This window comes from Platalea leucorodia, assembly GCF_965183815.1.
Source record: "Platalea leucorodia genome assembly, chromosome: 7".
Classification (NCBI taxonomy): Eukaryota; Metazoa; Chordata; class Aves; order Pelecaniformes; family Threskiornithidae; genus Platalea; species Platalea leucorodia.
In genome coordinates, this window is record NC_138829.1 from 58576142 (window position 1) to 58598977 (window position 22836).

The following is a 22836-nucleotide window of genomic DNA, read 5'->3' on the forward strand; positions in this document are numbered from 1 at the left end:
AGCTGCCATTCTTCAGCTTGGAGATTACATTTTGGGGGATACCAACAATCGCCTAGTTGACCAGTGTTCTCCCCACTTACTTTAAAAATGATTGGAGTTCTGGGTTAGCATTACTCAGTCTTTTTTACTGCCTATGTCCTTAACTGTCTTTGAATTCTGGACTTGATTTATGATCACTTTGAATACACTGCAGAAAAACCCTCAAAAGAGCTCTGATTTCCACCATACTGGTAAATCTGTGCTCACAGAGAAAAAAAAAAGGTTTGCAGTTAACATTCTGAAAGCTGTAATTAATGTTACATGCACTATTATGTAAACAGCATTAATTAGTGACAAATTCTTCTGATAAAAATCATATTTTAGTCAAAAGAATGTCTTAATTTTTCATTTTTACATGTGTCTATTTTAAGAAGTTGCATTTTTGTAAGAAACGGTTTCGCTAATCTAGTTTGAACAGACTATTAAATCTCTGTTACACTCATAACATATACTAATAAGTCGTATAGATTTCTCAGTTCATATTCCAGATGATCTGTCCATAAGCAGGATGTTAAACATCTGTAGTTTAAGCCTTCTGGGACTAACAAATGCATTAATGCTGGAAAGAAATGTGGCCTGAACAATAAGGTTACAGACCATGTGGTAAAGAAACAACCCCGATATCATCAACTCAGCACATACGGTGCACTATGCCCGAGTTGTAATACAGCAATAAAAGAACAATGACAGTCTTAAACTGTATCCGTTTATAGCATATATTTACCACATTCATATCAGTAAAGACAGAGAATCCCATATTCAACGTAATTATTTCATGTGGCAATTTAAAGATCTTTGTTGCACATCCTTCACAATTGAGAAAAATTGGCTATAAGCTGGGTAAGGTTAAACTAAACTATAATGGTAAATATTTATTACAGGAATATTCAATTAATAACACATATTCGGTATTTCTTTGCACAGCCAGTGATTACATTCGGATCATGTAAAGGAGACGTTGGAATCATCCAGCTCAGATCACACTTTAGGGAAACAGTAGCTACATTAATAAAAACCACCCACCTTGATTCCTTTTCCCTTTTCTCTTTTGCAGACTTCACACAATGTTCATTTAATACAGTTACAGAATTAAGGTATCAATACTTAACACAGATGAAATATTTTTTTAAATAAGTGTTACTCTTGACTTCCGTCATAGTCAAGAAAAGTTTTGGGGAGGAATGGCGGGGAGAGAATCCTAAGAAATATTCCCGATGAGACGATGTTCCAGACTCACCCGTAGTGAACCCCCTTTACTAAATATGGCCATTCTATTTATAGAAATATTCATATTTTCATTGGTGGCCAAAGCACTGCTTATAGGAAAACCTACAGGTGACTAATAGGAGTTGCTCACTAAGTGGAATAATGAATAGTATTAGGTGTCAATTAAATCAAGCTTCCCCGAGGTGCAGGTGCTCCACAATGTACTGACACATTTCAAGTAGCAGCGCCACTTCACCCATGCATATGAACAAGCACATTTGCATATTAAAAAGCTGAAAATTATTTAACTGAAGCAAAAGTCTTTTAGAGATGATGGAGGTTATTAAAACTGTTGACAAGAAAGAAGGTAATTGCCTGAAAATGAGAGATGACATTCTGCTATACACAGGGAACGTTGTTTTTGTTGTATTGTGCAGCAGTGCCTGGGTGTATAACCTATTACATTGAGATTGCTCCTATGCAATTAGACCCTTTTTGTCCTCACTTCAATAAGGCTATGATTATGAAGGATTGAAGAACACTTGGCATATTGAATGTCTGTTGTTTTTATAACTTCGTCAGAAATGACAAAACACGTTTTGTGTCCTGTTTTTTCTTTGTAGGCTTATTGATTCTGTGATTATAATATTCATAAAAGACAATGTGTTCATGGTTGAACACTCTGTCATTTATACAGGTTTTATTTTTTTTATTTTTGAGCATAGTACTTGTTTGAATGCCAAGGTGTTAGTCAGAAAGACGAGCATATAGAAAGTAAAAGATGAATAGGTGAGAAATATAGCACTCTAATAATGCCAAATATTTCTGTTAAAAGTGAAATAAAAAGCCCATGTATTTCAGAAGTGTCTGCTCAGAAATACCAACTTACAGTGAATTTACTTTTTATCTCTCAGCAGTGATTGTTTTCTTATGTGTTTTCTTTGTCCTGTCTTTCCTAGTGATAGTCTAAAGAAACTGGTTGAATTGTACCTTGCAAGTGGCAGGAAAAATTGCTTCTATGTAAGCCACGAGTGAGAAACTTCATTTAGCTCACATACTATTCTACAAGGAAGGAAACAATGGAGCTTCATTTTACGTAGCTCTTTAAGATAAAGGTGCCTGGCAGGCAATACCATTTAATGCTTACCACCTAAATGGTCATTTGTGGTGGGATTTGCAAAACTGCCTAAGAGATTTGGATGCCCAGTTCCCATTAAAGTTAATGAGAATTGGCGGCATCCAAATTCCCTTTGCAGCTTTGAAAATGTCAACCAGCCTTTCAGTGTTTGTTATCATGCTGTATGTTAAGAGAATGTTTCCTACAAGCTCTGTTTTTGTTAGGTTTTCTATTATGTTCCAGGAGTTGGCTCAGAATCTGGAGAGAAGCACAGCGATTGCAGTGACTTGCTTTGAGTTTGGGCAAAGATGTTAACCTTTCTGCTTCAGATACCTTGTCTGTAAATTGGAGACCCTAGCACTTACTTGATTTTGCACTGTGCTTTGGTATCTTTTGAATTAATTTATTTATATGAAAAAGTATTGATACTTATTAATAAGAAGGTTTTGTTTCACTCTTAGTGTCCTAGTCTGTTGAGGTGTGTGAGATATGTAAGACCCTCATCTGTCTCAAACAGTTTTAAATGCATGAAACCACAGAACATTGTAATGATATAAATTATTTATGATATAATTGATGTACTCAAATACATAATGAGTCATGAGGATAGATGATCCAAACTCAAGTAAAAGTATGTCATCTATTAGTATTAAGTATCTTTTCAAGAATGCATGATTTCTTTCAAGTTGTGGCTTTTTCTTATGTGATTGCATTTTAATCTTTTGTCAGCCACTGCATGCCATATACTTTCAGCTGACCCTTTCATGAAACCATTTATTTACTTTGATCTCTGAGACACTGAAATTATCTGCTTTCTTAAAATTACATTGGTCACAATTTGAAAAAGTAAAATTTACAATTTATGGGACCAATCTTGCAGTTCTTGCTTAGATAGTACACTGGTATGCCCCGCATGCAACAAACTGCTATATTAAAGATGCTAGTTGGACTTCCTGTCGTTCTGAGACACCCCCACTGGACCAGATTTTCGAACGGCCCTACTGTTAAACAGCTCTTGTTTAGTCACCTAAAAAAATGTTTCATTTATTAAAACTCTCAGCGCTGAGAATAGCGGGAACACTTCAGAGAAATTGTTCACGTCTTTTGAGTACTTGAAAGAGAGTTGAACTTTCTGGAAAATATAACTACTTGATTCTTGGTGTAAGTGCATGAGAAAAATGGAAGCTCAGCAGCTGTCACATAGTTCTAGTATCATGTTCGGTGTGATATACGGTATGTATGTGTATATTTCGACAGTTATATATTGAATATTTGATATTTCATTGCCTTAGCATCTAGTATTCTTTTCAAACAAAGAAAATACAAAATCAAAGAAAACACTGATCTATTTGTTCCAAGGGAGTGCACCACTTACTAGCTGTAGAGAACATCTACGGCTTGATAAAATAAGCTGTAACTTCAAACACAGTAGCTCGCATATTGTACTATAATATACTGTGGGAAGGTTTCTTAGCCAGGAGAAAGAATAGATGACTGTTATGGGCCAAGAAATATCATTTGATAGGTCTTGTGCAGAAACCATTATGGAAGTGATTTTAAACTAAAAGTAATCTCATAGATTTTAGTAGAAAATAAATCAGTTTGCATGCTATTGAAAATTAATGTTTCTAAAATAAATCTCGTTTTAACCAACAAACATTTGGCTTCAACCAAAAGACAATCAGAGAATGTTCTTTATGCCATTAGTGAAGCAGAGCATATGTTTCTGCTTTATCGGTTGCTGACATTAAGCATACTGATTTACTGGTTTGAAACTGGTAGTTGCGCTACTAGGATTCATTTAATTTGTATTAAGAATTACGTTTAAATTTTCTGCTGCACTTTTAAATTTTGGAAAGTTTTGTCATTTTTTTTTTTTTTATATTACAGAGAATGTAAGGAATATTCTTCATACAGGATCTTTCTTTTACAAAGCCAGGCAATCTCCTGTGCTCTGAGGCATGGAAAGGATGAGAATGGTAGCTGCTCTTTTGCAGGACTGTCAGTCGGCAGGCAAGTAGGGAAAGAAAAATGGCATTAAACCCAAGTCTGGTGAACCCCTGCTCTTATAACCACTCTGAAATCAGAACCGTGTTCATTTTGAAGTGAGTAGCTACATGGAGCTTGGTGAACTTTGCAGACTTTGCTGCTGATTATTATATGGTTATCTGCACTTACTGAGGACAGGACTCATGGGCTCCAGAGATCCCTGCTTGACTGGGGCTCCTAACGTATGGAGTGGCTACTGACATTTCTGACAACTCCTTAGTAGCTTTTGTTGTGTCCCAGACTTCCAAGATAGGAGGTACAGCATAAGCTTTGTGAGTTGTGGTAGAAGGACCTGCGAAAGGGCTGTCTGAGGTATGATGAGAAAGGGTTAAGGTCCCCAAAAGAAGTAGCTGACCCCCCCAGGGAGGCTCCGAATTCTAAAAACATATTCGCAGCTGGTGGCTCCTGTATTGCTTTGTCTGAAAGGTATTATATAACAGCCTTTTCTTCTGATGGAAGTGATATTTAGCTCGTAGTGTCTTGACTCTGTAGTTGTGTATATTGTGAACATACTTTCCAGTGACCCAAATGATCAGTTGTGGTTACTGACTTTGGATGCCTAACTTGAAACATGCTGGGACTGATTTTTGAGATACGTTCAGCACTTATAACTTCAACTTCCAAAACTACTGGGCCCACAAGCTTTGAAAACGAGATGTAATTTGATTCAAGCACCGTACCTAAAACTTCTGGCCATTTTTTAAATACTGCAATTGTGTATGTATGTGTATCTAGCTATATGCACACAGATGTATAAATGAGTTTCATAGGCATTCAATGTACCTAAAATACATGGGTTCTATGTATTATTCCAATTCATCTGGGCAGTAAAACCCAGCTGTCATTAAACAACACTTTTCCTCTTTCAAATGACAGTTATGAAATGGCAGACTAGTCATTCTTTCAAAGACCCAGACCTCGGTTATTGAGATGCTCAGAAGCATCTGTTGATTTTGCTGTGCCTCTATTATGCCAGGCTGAAGGTGCTGTTGATAAAGCCTTCTGAACAACCTTCCGTTTTAACAGGGATCAAATTCTCTTTATTAGCATGAAAAAAGAGAAATACTTATCATTTGAACTGGATAAAAGCTTCTCCAGTTCTTACTAAATGTTTCTGGAATCACAGTGGTCAATAAACTCTTCCTTTCTTTTCTGATATTTGGAGGTGCTATCTTGTCTGCTAACAGCAAATCTGATAAATAAAAATCTATATGTATTTCAGTGAAAAATACACTTTATTCTGCCTATATTTATGCAGGCAGGATTTTTTTTTTCCTTTTATTTGGTTTTGTCTGTAATCTAGCTTAAGAATGGAATGGTTGAAAGCTCTTTTACCATTTTTTCATAGGGATAATGCTGAGAGTTTCATTAACAGAAAAGCTTATATCTCAGCGGAATACAGACACCCAAACTATTGTTTAGCTATCTAACTCCCAATTACACAAATGGCAATTAGGCACTTAAATCTTATTTAGATATCTGAATAACTTCAGGGATTTGAGCTAATAGATCTTTATGTCTGACACATTTCTTATATGGAACGGAGAATTAGGGAGGGGAGTATGAAAGCAATAGTACAATGTCTGATGAATTGATTCCTAGATGATTTTCCTGGCTGATTCTACACAGCATTTGTAAGCATGTCAATGAAATGTTTAGGAAATTAGCCTCTGTCCTACTTATCAAATTTTGAAATTTCAGAGATCCACTGGACACGTTTGATTTTTCCAAAAGATAAGTTAAAAGGAGAGCAAACTCTTTTGTGAAGGACAGATTCTCATCTGGTGTGACTCAGAAAAGATTTTAAACATAGTCTCTTTTTGCACCTTATTTCACTGTATGGCTCAAAACAATATGATTTTTGCATGACATCTGTCAACAAATCTGACCTCTGCTGAATAAACACCATTGAAGTTTGTTTGAAAAACTGTTTGAAGAAATGACCACATCCAGATTTTACTAGGGTTTTTTCTTCATCTGTAGATTGCACAAAAGCTAAGAAGGCACTTGGTGAGCAAGATCTCTTGGCCACTTTTCGGTAATGATAATAACTCAAATGAAATTCTGAGCTCTATTTGGAATAATTAATTATTACGTTTTCCAGGCATGGGTATTTGGGGCAGCTCTTTTCTGTCACATGTAATCATTTAATACTCATTATGAAATTATGGTCAGAATGAGCTTAATAACTTTGCATTGTTACATTTTCAATTCAGTTATCTCTATTACACAGTGTTATTTTTCACGTCCATTTTTTTTAGAATTGTGATTTGCCAAATTTTTGTGTTTATGAACTATTCAGAGATAATTGAAATTGCCTGTTTCTCACATGTATCCTATTCATGCCATCTGCTACCTGAAATTTAGTTTGGATACTTGCCATGCAGTTGTAAAGTGTTTTCAGTTTTATTTATTCCTTGTTGAGCATATGTTGTACTTATATTTGTGTGTATTTAGTATCTTTTATCTATCTATCTATCTAAAGAGAAAGCATTAATTTATCTTGATTTACCCGGTTTACAACAGATATTACTACTTCGTGATATCTCAAGCCCAAAATTAATTTCTTTCAGATTTAGTGAAATTTGGTCTTCATTCATGCCAAAAATTAAGAGTTACTGAATATGGCATAGTTCTGAAAAAATGAACAATCTCCAGTAAACTTTGAAAATACGTAAAAGTTAAGATAGTGTAATTGAAACAAAGATACTATTGTGTTTAAAGCTGTTTGTATTACCATTTTGCAAATGAATTAAATTCTTCAGTAGTTGTACGAGATAAAAAGATCATCTTTCTATCTGAGAAACTGAGTCACGAAAGGATTCAGGGATTGATTTTTTCCCCCACTGGTGTTTTGAAAACCTGCACGTTTTGCAGGAGTGTGATGATAAACTCTGATATTCCTATATTCCAGCTTCATTCTAATGGGGTGGACCAGCTAGACTAGTCTGTATGACCATCCAGGAGTAAGCAGAGCAGTTTCTGCAGCTTCTTCATGCTTGCATGGTAGTTTTACAGTACTCAGAGACTTTTTTTTTAGATAGTCTGAGAATTGTTAGATTTTCCTTAACACTAGTTTGAACAACAACACTGTGTTAATATAGGTGTGCAGCACAGCTGAGAGTTGATTTGTTATGATATTTATCTTCCTTTGTGCAGTGAGATGGTATAATTTACTCCTGGCTGTATCGCTCAGGAGTAATGCTTTCTCTATTTGCTCTTGGAAATAAATTTTGTAACAGGTCAGCCATCATATATCTTTCAAATTGTTTCAGAAATGTATGTTTGTATGTGTCTGTATATATAATATGCATTCTGCCTGTATCAAGGGCTGATAAAAATGCCCAATAGCATTGTGGAGTGCACAAAGCCTTTACCAGCCCAATCATTATGGTTGGGCGTGCATGCTGACTGTCTGCTCCTGCTGCTTTAAAGTTCCTGGGGGCAAATTATTGGAAGCGGGGTCAGAGAGGAGTTATGGCTTCACCTCTGTATCTAAGCATGCATAAAGGTCTGGCTGGTTAGAGGGAAGCATTAGGCTCCATCCACAGCCTCACCTGCTGAAGGAAAGCTGCTCTGAAGGTCTTGCTGTGTTCATGTGGCTGCATTGCTGCCTCGAAGGGCAATGGCATGTGTTTCACTCAATGTTTCTGAACATTGAACTGTCATACTTTTCCAGAGAGAGAATGCAAAAGAGGTAAAGCTTATTACTCTACTTCATTCTCCAAAGTATTCATGGCTCTCGTATGCATATACTCTGCAAATAAGCTTCTGAAGCCCTGTGTAAAGCAATATTTAATTCCTTGAAAGTTGTTTAATTCTTCCTGACAGTCCTTAACATTATTTCTGAGAAGAGAAGCTTGCCTGCTTTGGACTCATCAGCACAAGCCCTCAGGTTCACTAAATCCAGGCTGGCCCCCAGGTGCTACCTGTGAAGCCTGTCTGAGCAGAATGTGTCTTTCAAGAGATACAGGAGAAAAGAGTACGTGTTAACATAAACACTAGATGATTCTAGGTAAAGAAGAAAGGAAACAGAATAAGCCAAAACCAGAATAGAAACATTAAGGAAGAAGGAGAAATTTTTCCTAATTGAGTCTAGAGTGCAAGAAGGGAGTGTTTGCAGAAAGGGTACAACGATTGATCCCCGCAGCCTGTTTCACCACTGGAGACCACTTTGTTGTATGCGCAGAACCCAGCTTTCCTCTTTTGTGCACGAAGAACCCAGTTCCCCAAAAACTACGTGTTACATGTGCGGATTAGAATTATTTCATATTTGCTCTGTGGCATTTAGCCTGTGGTCACCTGACAAGCGTGGCATTTTTAGGGTAAGTGTTATTATTTTTCCAGGCTCGGGGTTTACAGTCGTCATTTGATTTGGAAAATGTGGACTGGATGAATGGGCTTGTTCCTTTTGTAGGGGATTACAATAATACACGGAAGCTTGTGAGTGCTTCTGACAGATGTGTTGGCGGCCTGCCACTGCATGAAGGGTGCGGCTCTGACTGACAACTTGCAATTATATGATGATGAATGGTTCTGATGTGTGTTCAAGAGAAAACCACTTTCTAGAAAGTGAAAGTTGTGCATACGGTTCCTATAAAGTAAGTCTTAAGAAAGGCCCTAACTTCTGTTTTTTGTTGGGATAACCAATTTGGATCCCCTTTTCTGTCAAACTTTTTCTGGCTTTGATAAATAAGGGCCAAACCGAAGTTTATATGGGGAAAATTAGCTTTGGCCCATTTTGGCTTAAGAAATGCTTTATCTGCATTTTTAGTCAAACTGACATCATCACTGTAGAGATATACAAATGCATACACACAGAGAAATACTTAAATATATACACATGACTGTGCAGTAGCCAACAAGTTCATCAAAGAAAATCCATCGAGCAAAAAACCACTTTTCTGTCAGGGGTATAATTCACCCATCAGTAGGCCTGCGTAGCTCATGTTAGTGTTAATGGGAGTTTCAGCCACACACCAAAGACAGAATGTACCCACAGATGACTTATAAGTGATCTCTTTCTTTGCTAGATTTAATCCAGATTTTTACAATACAGTACTGTCGGAGTCACAGCCTCCGAACAAGAAGACATAGAGAAAGTCCAGTATAGGAGGGCACCTGGAACCTTGGTCCTGGCAAATTGTTACAGAATCATAGAATCATAAAATAGTTTGGGTTGGAAGGGACCTTTAAAAGTCATCTAGTCCAACCCTGCTGCAGTGAGCAGGGACATCTTCAACTAGAGCAGCTTGCTCAGAGGTCCAACTCTGACCTTGCATGTTTCCAGGGGTGGGGTATCTACCACCTTTCTGGGCAACCTGTTCCAGTGTTTCACCACCCTCATTGTAAGAAAATTCTTCCTTATATCTAGTCTAAATCTACCCTCTTTTAGTTTAAAACCATTACCCCTTGTCCTATCGCAACAGGCTGTGCTAAAATTTCATCCCCATCTTTCTTATAAGCCCCCCTTAATAACTGAAAGGCTGTAATACGGTCTCCCTGGAGCATTCTCTTCTCCAGGCTGAATAACCCCAACTCTCTCAGCTTTTCTTCATAGGAGAGGTTTTCCATTCCTCCGATCATTTTTGTGGCCCTCCTCTGGACGCGCTCCAACAGGTCCATGTCTTTCTTGTGCTGAGGGCTCCAGAGCTGGATGCAGTACTCCAGGTGGGGTCTCACCAGTGCGGAGTAGAGGGGCAGAATCACCTCCCTTGACCTGCTGCTGGCTATGTTTCTTTTGATGCAGCCCAGGATACGATTGGCTTTCTGGGCTGCGAGCACACATTGTCAGCTCATGTCCAGCTTTTCATCCACCAGTACTGCCAATTCCTTCTCCGAAGGGCTGCTCTCAATCCCTTCATCCACCAGCCTGTCTTGATACTGGGGGTTGCTCTGACCCAGGTGCAGGACCTTGCACTTGGCCTTGTTGAACCTCATGATCTTGTCCAGGTCCCTGTGGATGGCATTCTGTTCCTCAGGCATGTCAGCTGCACCACTCAGCTTGGTTGAATATTGTTGATGTTGTCTGACTCAGTATTGTTTTCCAACGTATGTACTCCATCTAGCAGCTGATATTAATTGTCTAATTTTTGGGAGCTGTTGTGGATAACGTTGTCTGTTAAAGCTGTGATATTGTGAATTGAAACCAGAACACCTGCAAAACAAGAGAAACTGGGCTTTAAGATTAGGATGTGCTATCTAAGCAACGAACAGGAGGTTGTAAAAGTAGTGTTTAAAAAACCCCTAAATTTTGTTTGCTTTGAACAAAGACGAGAACATGTGTATCTGACCACATAGATAACATCTTTTTGGATGCAAAATTAGTGGTTTACACGTGGGTTTTGTGTGGTTTTCTGTTTGGCCAAATGCTACTGACCCTTTCTGTGGACTGCTGGTCCTTGTTGTCTCTGGTATAAAGGGATGGAAGCTTCTTCAAAGGAAAAAAGTATTTTTGCTTAAAAGCGCAGTCTTGAGTACAGGTGGAACATGCTCATGCGTAATTCTCTAGAGCTCCATTGCCTACTTCTTGCTTGTAGCGAGGAGGATTCTGGAAAAGAAAGGATGTTTATTAGCAAAGGATGTTTATTTGCAAAGACTTTTAAACTAGTCTTTGCAAAAGTTACCGTTGTTAGAGACGCATTGTTAAGCAGCCTGATACAATGTGGTGATTCCTGCATGACTTTGCAGTAAAAAATTATCATAGTTTTCCTATACTTTTGTTGGCCATATTTGTTCTTATTCTCTGATCAGCTATTTAATGCAGTATAAGGTTCCATTTTTAGGGCCTGGATCTCTGTCATTATCCATCTTTTGCAATTATTTCACTAGTGCAAAAAGAGCAAAAATGAAAAGGCAATCAAAATGAATGGGCAAATTTTATACTTAATTTTTAAATGACTGCAAAAAGTAATGGACTGTGGCAATTTAAATCCTTTAACCTATGTTCTGGGTCTAATTGCCTGTAGTCTTAGGTGCTGAGTAGGTCCAGTTAATAGTTTTCAGAAGAAGGGAAATGTTATTGTCTTTGTAGCAAAGTTCACATTTACACCACTGTTTATAAGACAATAAACTCATTAGGGAGTTACATTTTGCTGAAGAAGCAAATAGTTTAATTCCTGTCAACTAAAAAGCCTTTGGACAGTTCCTGAAAATATCTGGATGTGGGATAGTTCACTGAAAGGAATTGTTTTTCCTAACTGAAAGATCTTGTAACAATTCTTCTTACTTGCCTGAAATTGGAAATTCTGAACTTGAGAAACTCCAAACTTGAGAAACTCCATCAATCTCATTGTAGAATTAAAAAAATTCTACGTGACTTTCGCATTCGTGGAGTATACCAGCAGCTCTGGGACCTGCGGCGGCTGGTTTGCCTTGGGAAAAGCTGTGCCTGTGCATGCTGCCTTCCTCCTTTTGCACAGGCAAAGGTATGATGTTCATTGACCACTGGCTTAGACTGAGCACTAGCAGTTGTTCCAGTTGAGATAGTAAGTTATATGACATGTATAGCTTTGAAAGGAAAAAGGAAAAAAAATAATTTATTCCATGGAGCTTAGGCCAGTGAGTTCTGAAGGGTCTCTGAGTTTCACTAGAAGTAATCAAGATGATTCCTTATAATTTTTTCCAGGGACTTCTGTCAGGAAGTATGTTAAGTGCTGGACAAATAGCAGTAGTAAAAGCAAAGAACAGTCCTTGTCCCAGAGAGCTCTCAGTCAAATCTTATGATGAGAGAGAACAGGTGAAAATATGATTGGTGGGGAAAAGTGGGCACCACTGACAATGATGTTAGCGTATTTGATATAAGGAGCAGCAGTCACAGTGTACCACCTGCCCAGCCATACATAAGGTGGTGTAAATTATACCTTGCCCATAAATAAATGTTTAAAAAAAGCTTAAGGAACCAGAGACGTGTAACTTGCGATGTTTGAGACTCTGCCTTCCTAGTGCTCATGATTATATTAATAGCGTGAGTCCAAATGCAGGAGCAGGATTTAGGCAGGTTTGCAGCCCAGGGATTAGAGAAGTGATTAGTTGACAAAAAAGATTGTATGGTTGTTTAAATACAATGAGTTTCGTGGGTGACGTCAAGATAAAAACCCCAGTAAGATAATTCTCCTGTGGAGTAAAGACAATGAAAACACAACCAAAGGATAAGAGATTAATCTCAACTTTAATGTAGGTAAACACAAATTAGATGGACCAAACCGTGAGCACGTGGAGAACCTGGCAGCAGCCCAAACTTCTGCCTTTGCCTTGATAGTAACAAGCCTTTGCATCGCACGTCCAAACCATTGTGGCCACGCTACTTTGTGTGTATGAAGTCCATACATACAACCTTGTATATAAAAGATTTAGCCTTAGAAATCATGCAGTGGCCTTGCTAAAGACACTGTAAAAGATGGGAAGTATAGTTTACAATTAAGAAATATATAGATCCTGATGTGAATTTTGTTATTACAAGTGCATGAAGTGCATTAGACTGATCTATTGAATGCAGTGGGAATCAAATCTTGTTACTCATGCACTGAATTTGCTAATATATTTAAATGAATAAGGCAATATAATAATTTTCCAACATACTATGTCATTTAGCATTCGAAGAAAGACATTTCCTACCTGTCCTGTTGTCTGGAATGGGTACTTCTAAGATCATAAATCAGAACTTAAAATTGAGCAATCTTTTGATAACATTTTCTATTAGCCCTAAATATTAGAAAAATCCTTCTAAACAACTGAGTCTTTGTTAGATTCTCTCACATTTGTGTAAAGAGTATATCATAAAACAGCATTAATCTACAATTTCAAAGTAGCTGTGTAGAATTTCATGCATGCTTTAATTTTCTGAGGAGTTATGCAGCTGAAATTCAGCTCATTAACTTAAATTGTTATGACTATAGAGTCTGGATTAAATCAACAAAAGCAAGAAGACTAAAAGTTTAAGACAGAAATTGTGTAAATTATCTTTGTTACCTGCAATATAACTTTTAGTGAAGATTGTGGCGTAATTCTCTAGAGCTCCATTGCCTACTTCTTGCTTGTAGCGAGGAGGATTCTGGAAAAGAAAGGATGTTTATTAGCAGAATAAGAAGTAAAGAATAACTCAGAACAGGTGGCATGATCTTACTGTGGTTGCCCTTCTCTGTAGCTATGAAATTTAATTGTGCTGAATATGTATTTACCTCTTTGGCTAGCAGATTTTGGGATGAGAACTCCCCAAGTATTATTAGATCTCCCCTCAGATGTTTCCAAATGACCCCCATTTTCTTGGCTCTGAAATTTATTGTAATACTATGCTACATATTTTGGGAAGTTGTATATGGTGATGAATTTGTGCACCAACTTTGGGGGCAAAATTTATTTTTTACCAAGAAACACGTGATGAGTTATCACACTGCGACATCACTGGCTCTAAGCAGACAGGGGAACCTAAACAGGGCTGTCAGCCCATACATGGGAGATATGTCAAGATTTGTTTTGTCAGGAGAGCAAAAAGGGGCTGTGTCTGTTTTGCTGCACTAGGACAGGGTGCAACACGCAGTCTTTTATTATCATTAGTGCTTTTAATTGGTGAAGTCCAGTAGGGAGAAACCAAAGTCCATTTCCTGTTCACTCTCTTTAATTTGGCATGATCGGTACCCTTCAAATCGCCATTGTTTCCAAATCTGGCTACTAAATCTAATTTATAAAAGTCTGAGCTGTATATAAGCACAGGTTTAAAACTGTTTTAATTTTGCAGAATGTCAGCGTAACCGGTGAAAGCTTTCTTCAGTTACCCAACAGAACTTAAAATGTTTTAAAAAGAAAACAATTTTTGTTTCCATGTAGATAAGTACAATTTTTCTTACATGATTAAACGATATTTTTCCTCAAAATGAATTCTGATTCATCCAGTTCACTAACAGGATGATCCTTCGTGAATGCAAAACTATCCAGTAGCTTGTTATATCCTTACTGGTCAGTCTGAAGCCTTTGTGTCTATTAATTACTTATTATTCAAGCTGTGCTCTGAAGACGCGGATATTAAAAAATTGGCTGGGGGTTTTCAGCATACTCTGTAAATGTGCTACAAACAAATTATCTTCTTGAAGTCTTTGTAAAGAGGAAAAAAGGGTAGTCAGTGTACCAACTTCACAGGTGTGGGACTAAGAGTGTGACTTTAAAAACATCACTGATTTATTGGTTGTTCAGCTTGAGGTGTTTAGGTCCTGATTCTTTTCCAGAGGACCTTTGTGCAGCAGTTTATATATAGCCATATATATTATAGCCTCAATCTTTACATTGACTTTACATCGACACAGCTGCAGCTGTGAATGTTCAGCAGTTCCTCAAATACAACCCCAAGTTTTTTAAATTGAGCTCCCAGAAAATGAAACTGCGACCCATCATTTCTCCTTTTGCAGTTCCATCCCTCATTCATTTAATTTCTTTGAACTTTTGCAGTGAAACGTGGCCAATGATCATGTGGGCAACAGCCTAATTTGCTCTGCAGTTCCAGTTTATGCTTTTGTCTGGGGTTGTCCCATGTGCTGAATGTAGCAAGAAACCTCTAAAAAAAAAATTGTACATGTTTATTTTTAATTGCATTTATTTAAAGGGGTTTTTATTTAAAGAATGTATCATAATATTTATTCACACGGGGGCTGAATTGGGATTTCCTGGACAACTTTAATTCTAGCATTTCTGTATCTTTCTAGTACTTGACTTTACTAAATCAAGAATGTTACAAGAAAAAAATTGATGGCTAATTTTCAGCTCTATGGATATAGGGAAATGAAAATTTTAAGGTATTATTCTTGAAGGTATTAGTGCATTCTTTTCTTAAATCTTTTCACAGATTTGTACTGAAATGTTATTGAAATATATATCCACAGCAAGTAGATTGGTGCTTGTGAGATTTGTAAACGTTTTAAAGCTCTGTTTGCTGGAATGAGCTCAGTAAAGTCTTGCTTGTTCTATATTTATATTTATACAGAATATGATAGTTTGTTTAAGTCAAAATTTTATTGGTGTAAAGGAGGCTATAGAACTGATTTTGTCAGTGTGTTTTAGCGTCCTGGAAAAGACTACATCATGTGCCATAGAGACCTTCAGAAATGGTAAATAGAGAGGAGATTCTAGCTATTGTTTTCATTCCTTTGCATCCTTGTTTGAAGTCATTTCAAATCAAGAGCATATTATTTTGCTTTCTTTGTATTATACTTTTACATACAAAAACGCTTAAGGATTTCTCATGAAAAATTCTTTTTGTTATACAATTGTTTTAATTTCAGAATATTTTATGTAAGAGCTGAGTTAAGATTTTTATACACAATATTAAGAAGCCTTCAAATCATTAAACAGATGTTTATTACTGCATTATTAGGGTAATGAGTAGAACATGATTTAGGGGAACAAAATAGAGGTCTTTTGAATCATTCATGTTTTGTTCATAAATCATCTGGTGTCACAAATTTTCCGAGGAACATTAATCAGTTTAATAGAAACTGATTTTTCTTGCTTTTCAGGAAGTCCCCTCACTCCCCACCCTACCCGCCCCAAACTAACCTGGTGTGGAGAAGGTAACACACACTTGTATTTTTGTATTACCTTTTGTTTAAGATGTTTTTACTCCCCAAAACTTTTACTAATACTTTCATGGTCATATTATGGAATTCCTGCTTTTGTAAATGATACACTGCTTATTTGGCATTGCACTTGATAAGAGAAGATGCAATTACATAAATGTCTGTTTGTACTACCAAATAATTTCTTGAGTTGAGATGGGATCCTCTGCTTGCTTCAGCTTAGTATAAGAATCTGGGAGAGCTGTACAATGTTAAGAGAAAATAAAATCTGTCCCTATGTCTTTAATAAGCTGAGTCCAGCGAGTGGGTTTAGTACGTAGCTGGACACAGGCTGACATGCAATCTGCAACTTCTTGAGCTACTAGGGAAATTCATTTGTATAAGAAAGATGCTACATATCTAGGGGCCATATGATACATGATTTGTTCCAGAGCAGTTTAACAAAGAAAGATTTAAAGATTAAATTCTCAATAGTTTGAGTAGTAATGAGAAGAATATCACTTCAACTCACAAGTGTTTGAAAACAATGGATACCAAAGATGAAAGTGAATTGTTGTAAAAGGACTATAACAAGGAATGGAGATATGAGATTAAGAGAAAGAATAATTAGGCCAAATATTGGGAGAAATTTCAAATCTATTTAAGACTAAGTAGACTTTGATGGAGCTATGCTGGTGAGTTCTAGCTAAGATATTGGCTCAGTCTGTTCTTCTTTTCCACTCTGAGGAAAAAAAAAAATTGATCTTGGTTGATTGAGCTGGTCAATACGGAAAGATGTGAAGATATGGAAACAAAGAAAAATAATGAAGGTTTTGAGATCTGCTTCCATTAACACAACTTTCTTCTTTTGCAAAATAACAAATATTTCAAATCCTATTGATTTTGTTACTTTGCTGATACATAGTAAGAGACGGGAAAATAAGTCTATCATTTCCCTTTATTATATCAGTTTATGTAATCTTTTGGCCAGGGATTGCAAGCAAATTGTGCTCCCCTTTTCCTGACTGTCCCTGATTGCTGTTGTGTAAAGCCCGAGACTCTCTCTTATATTATATTTTCACTTGGGAAGTAAATAGAGGTGCACATACTTAGGGAAAAGGTGATTACATGTAATACACAGTATACTATCATTGTAATGCAAATAAGGCAATGATGTGTAGTTTGATGAATACAGCCAATCTAACAGTAAAATATAGCTTATAATGGAAGGGAAACTTTAAGTGGAGGAATGAAATGTACATGTAATTTTGACAGACTTAAAAGATATTTCTCTTCTACTGATATGCCAAAACATTGCATGCAAGCGATTACACTGACATTTGAGAAAGCTCCTTTTGACATACATAGTGTATCGTCTAGTGCAGTGTTCATGAAATTAACATTTTCCTGAAGTAATCATATACAATTAAGTGACCAAATAGTTCTGAGGCAATACAACTGTATTTCACAGGAACTAAATATATTTCTTCACACTGATCCTGCATGTTTTAGTTGAGCAGTCATTAGCATGTTTATAATGGTTCTAATTTAGCACAACATTTTCTGAATTTTATCCTTGAGTCATTTACAAATTGTTCATATTGAATAAACAAAGGAAACAGATTGCATTTTATACTTAGTAATTTATCTGAAAGAAGAGGGGAGGGTTAATTGTCTGAAAGTTTTGCTCTGTTTGGGGAAGTGATTCTAGTCTTGCATTGCTTGGCACACAATGCCTTTTTCCCTCTGTTCTGGGAAAAAAAAAAAAAAGAATGGAGGAGTGAGTAAAATGAAAAATTAGGAGCAGGACAAGATTTGCCACTCCCAAAGGGGAGTGTGGAGCAGAATTGGAGCTGGCACGAGATTATCTAAAACAGTTGGTGCATTCCTTAATGATCAAGTGCTTGAGAAGTCCAGCTCGCTCTCACAGAGCATCTGTGTTGATGTTTATATCCGTGCCATGCTGTATGGGAAAAGCATGCTTTCTCTTGTTGCTTTTCTAAAAATAGTGTGGCATATAGCATTGTATGAGTTATTTTAAGAGAACAAAAACATTTGCAAGGTTAAAGGTTTTGCTCTTAATAAATAAATAAAAATAAAGGTCAGAACTGTATCTTGGGTTATTCTTTCCATGAAGTTCAAACTTCTTTTTATCTAGAGTTTTTCACTGAGCAGAATGCATTCTGCTCAGTGCAAACGCTCTTTGCGCTAGAGAATTCCTGTTGAAACAAGCCATTTTAAGTGGAATTGGTACAAGCTTCAGACTCTCTTCAGTTTTTCCCACTAGCCACATCATAGAAAGCAGGTCTGGAAATCACCCCCAGTTAAATTCCAATGTTTCTGTTTAGAATGTCTGTTGTTTCATGCAAGATCTAGACCATTCAAGTTGTGCAAATGAATTCAGAGGAAAACCAGAACATTTTAATGCCTAATTATTTTTAGTGAGCTTGGAGAGTTTTAATTAAAAGTTAAGAGAGCTCTCCAAGCTCTTACAGTTCTAATTTTATCATATTGTGGAAATCTTGTCACTGTGAAAAAATGTACAGCAGTTGGCAGATTTACTTGGTTCCCTGTCCTAAACAAAACTGTAATGTTAGGTAGTCAGGTATCAGTTGCATTTCCATTGCTCTTGCAAGAAAACGTCTACCTTGAACTGACTGCCTTTTGCATATAATTGTATTTAGAAAGGCTTCTTTGCCCTTTTTTTGGTTTTCTTTTTTCTTTTTTCCTTTTTTGGTTTTACAGTACTGCCTACAGGTTGCACTGAGAATCAGAACCAAGTTCTAATTCATGATCAAAAATGTGCTAGGTGTTCAACAAAACCCTTGTGAGATACAGAGACTGTGCCAGAAATGTGACGGCCTCAATAGTCAAGGCAGACAAAGAGGTGGATAGAAACGAGTCAATATGAGAGGAGGGAGTAAGCGACTGGCCAGGATTACTTGGCTCTTTAACGGCAGGAGCAAGATATAGATTTTAGAAGTGATTTTTTTTTTTTTTTTGTAATTTGCAGTAAATGTAGCAAAAGGAATTAGCAGGTTTTCCGGTTCTAAATGTCATGTTGCTCATTTTTGTGTTGCAATTGTATTTTTGTTTTTCAAGAACTTGGCTTTTGAAAGCTTATTAAATCAAGAAAATCTTGAAAAGTTGGCCAAATAAATCAGTTCACTGGCTAACAACATGTCTGAAATGCCTTATATTTTAATTTTCTGTTAGACCACAGCAATTAATTACTGTACAAGAACAGTATGGAAATTGAGAAGGATGAGATGAGATTCTCCTGACCTGCCTCTCCACTGACAGCAAGATTGAAGCCAAGCCGCTTATGAGCAAAAGACAGTGGCAGTACATTGCAACTATGGATGTTAAGCCTTCAGGCTGATTTTTGATTAGTTTTGTATTCTTGCTGTCCCCTTTTCTGTTATTTAAAGTTTATTGAAACAGGAAAGGATAATTTGTGTTTGAAAGAAGAAAAAAAGTAACTATGGCAACAAAGAATCTGTTTTAGTAACATTACACAAACTTTACATCCTTGGATTAAAAAAGAATAGATAGTACCATCCAGCAGTTAAGTTCCTGATAGTCACGGTTAAATTATATTTTTATTTCTCATAGTCATGAATGTAAATGTAAAGCCCTTAATTTAATTTTGAATTGTTAGAAGATTACAAAATCAGGTTCTTCCAAAGTGAATTAAATAAACCTTTTGCCTTTCCCTTTGATACCAAAATGTTAGAGTTTGCATATCATTTTAAAATACGTAATATGAAGCATGAAAATTAGGAAATATTTTTATGATATAGATCTATGCTAGGTGGTTCTTTACCTGAAGGAAATCTGATGGGCAGTGAAAGCACAAAAGGCATGTAAGCAAGGTGTTATGCGCTCAGAGATGGGTCAGTTAATCAAAGGTCTCAAAACAGGTATATTAAAACTCATCATTGGATTTAAAAAAGATTTATTTAATTTTCTGAATAATTCACATTTTTTATGAATGGATCTAATAATAGAACCAATGGACCTGGCGTTTTAGTTTATTTGTAAGTAACAAACATTGACTAGGGTAAATCTAAATTATCCTTGACTTTTATTCAGGAATATTTGTAAAGTAGTGATTTTACTTAGCTTCTTCTACTCTGAACAGGATTTAGTATTCTATGAAAAATACTGAAACAAACCTTCCTCTTTCAGATGCATGATAGGTTGTGTCGTTGTTATTATTTTTGATGTCAGGTCTTTAGCTTCACCCACTTGAAAAAAGCACATGTGCACTTAAGGCATGGGGTGAGATGCGCAGAGGTTCAATAGGGAGCAGGGCAACCAAATGGTAGCCACTGTAATGTTTATTTGCAGCTTATTTGGTTTTGGGGGAAAAAAGCAGTTCTTCTGTAGCAGGAATCCAGCAAGGTAGGCCTCGTAAGCACACAAATGTCTGTCCCAAGGAGTTCATAATCTCATTTAACATTCTTTCAAAGAAAAAAACCCCATACAACACTTTTTCTCTAACAAATATTTCAGAGATACACACAGGGTAATTCCACTTGTGCTGTTCTTCTCGTGATAAAGAGTTGAAGGAGGCATTTGAACTCATTTTACAAAGGCTGATCCAAACAACACCTTTTCTCCTGCGGAGCCGAAGGCAAATAAATGTAATGAGAGTAGCTTAGAGAATATAGAACATTAGGGATGGAGGAACTTGCATATTGTTATGTAGTCCCAAAGTTTGCAAAAATACAATCTTTTTATGTTTAGCAATATCTACTAAATTGTAATGGGGTATAACTATAGACTATAGTTCCAAAATAGAGACAAAGATGCCACTAATTCCATAATATTGTTCTTCTAAAATGCAGAAAAGAAGCTCGTCCTCCTCCTACTGAGGATCTGATCATATTTTAGAACAGTTTCTCTTGTAGTATGCCTGATTTCTCTTCTAAGTCCTCTACCTTGTCTTTCCCAGTGCCTCTTCCCTTAAAATGTAACAGTTCAGATGCATGTAGAAATATGTTACCTATACCTTTGATTGAATTATATTTATGTATTGTTTATGAACTTGCTATGCATTTGCAATCATTATTAATAAATCAATGTGCTTTTGTCTTCTGTCACAAAGTAATGTACGTATTCAAAAAGAATTGTATGCAAAACAAGTCATGTTTTAGAACTCATATCATTAATAATTATCAGTTTGCAGTATTGTTACAACATGTTTTGAGGGAAGCTTATTATAAAAGAAATAACAAGGCACTGCACGCTTGCAAGAATAAGACAGTTCAGTTGATCACTCGTATAGGTGTTATAAATATGCCAGTCTGTACTATAGTGTTTTATTAAGTCTCAAAAAGTCAAAGCTGATTTGAAATAATAATGTCTGACAGTCAGCGCTTTGAAGTTTTGCTGCTGCACTCTCACATTTAGGCTTTCTTTTATGTATGACTTTACCATAAAAAACAAAAACACACACACGGCATGAATGCTTTTTTTTTCATATCTGTATTTCAAAGAAAGTAATAGGAGGCTACTTCAGTGAATTAAAAAGAAAAAAAAAAAAGGAACAACCCCCCAAAATCGATGAGGATAGGTGCAGGCCACTGTAAGGTCATACAGTATTCATGTAAGCTATAGCTGGCATCGGTAACTTGTTGAACATCGTAAAAGTGAAATTAAAAAAAAAAAAAAGGGGGAAGAATAAGGAAGAGACGAGGCAAAAGCTATCCTTGATAGGAACAAGATGACTTTCTTTCAGTCGGAAGGACTTGAGAGCTTGGCTGTGATAGCTAACACACTCGTTCTTCATCACTGGTCGTGCAACAAAGAGCTGGATTCCATCCATTCCATGACTGATTGATTACCCAATGGACAAATGTTAATTCTTTTCATCGATGCTTTGTCATTGTGGAGAGATCCTTTTCATCTAACACCTAGGCTTTTTTTTCTTGGCTTTTTTTTTTTTTTTTTTTTTTCTGCTTATTTATCTTTTAACATCCTCTTCTCATTCACCTTTGCAAAACTGTCATGTCAAACAAGATTCTCACAGTACTTTAAACTCCTTTAGTCTACAATTAAAATTCCTAACAAAGTATGTAATAAACCATGATATTAAATAATACTCAATGATTTCATTTAGTCATTTCAGTCTAATTATATTTAACCTGTTTGCTGTCCTTGAAAGAAAATTTTTCCTAGTTCACACGAGAAGAATATAAAGGACAAGAAGCTGTGTGTTGTTAATATAATAAATTGCTCCAGTGCAACTTCACGAGTTTGATCTTACATGTGCCAATACAAAATATGCAACTTTGCGGCATAATCCCAACTGTGGTTTATAAAGTCAGTGAGAAGAGCTAAAAATGTATAAATGCTAATTTCTTTCTTTGCTTCTTTTATAATTGTCTTTAACAAGAATACCCCTGAATTTTGAAAATGTCGGGATCCACAAGGTTTTGGAATGGTTCTGAAGCAAAGCCTCAGTGCAGGGAGAGTGATGCAGTGCAGATGTGAGTTCGGGCTTCTTCAGTGTTCAGTGCTGGATTCCGAGTCGATGTTTTGTTTCTATAATGAACCAAATCAGAAAATGAATCATTACGGATGAAGACATTTTACTGATGTCAGAGGATATCTTTGTAGATTTTATATGTATGTAAAAATTAATTTTCAGTACAGAAAGAAGAAAAAATAACTTTCCAATTCACAAACCTTTTCAAAATGTGTATTTGTGAACACAGAATACAGAACTTGAAGGGAGACATGCCTTTCAAGTACAAGCCTTTATATTTAGTTTTGTGTCTAATGTAGAGAACCTCCAGAGAGCTTTAACACATAACATTATTTTAAATTCTAAAAATTATGCAGATTAAACCTGCTAATTGAAAATTTACAGGA

At 36.3% G+C, this 22836-nt stretch overlaps 1 protein-coding gene across 12 annotated transcripts in view; it reads left to right on the forward strand.

Moving 5' to 3' along the window:
* Positions 1-22836, forward strand: part of SOX6 (SRY-box transcription factor 6) — a 376628-nt gene that overhangs the window by 175260 nt on the left and 178532 nt on the right. For 8 of the 12 annotated variants that reach the window (XM_082317552.1, XM_082317544.1, XM_082317553.1 and 5 more), the window contains one exon: positions 15916-15969. The exons of the other annotated variants lie outside the window; for them this stretch is intronic. In XM_082317552.1, the coding sequence (XP_082173678.1) occupies positions 15916-15969 (54 nt within the window). The remainder of the gene's footprint in view (positions 1-15915; positions 15970-22836) is intronic. 12 annotated transcript variants of the gene reach the window in all.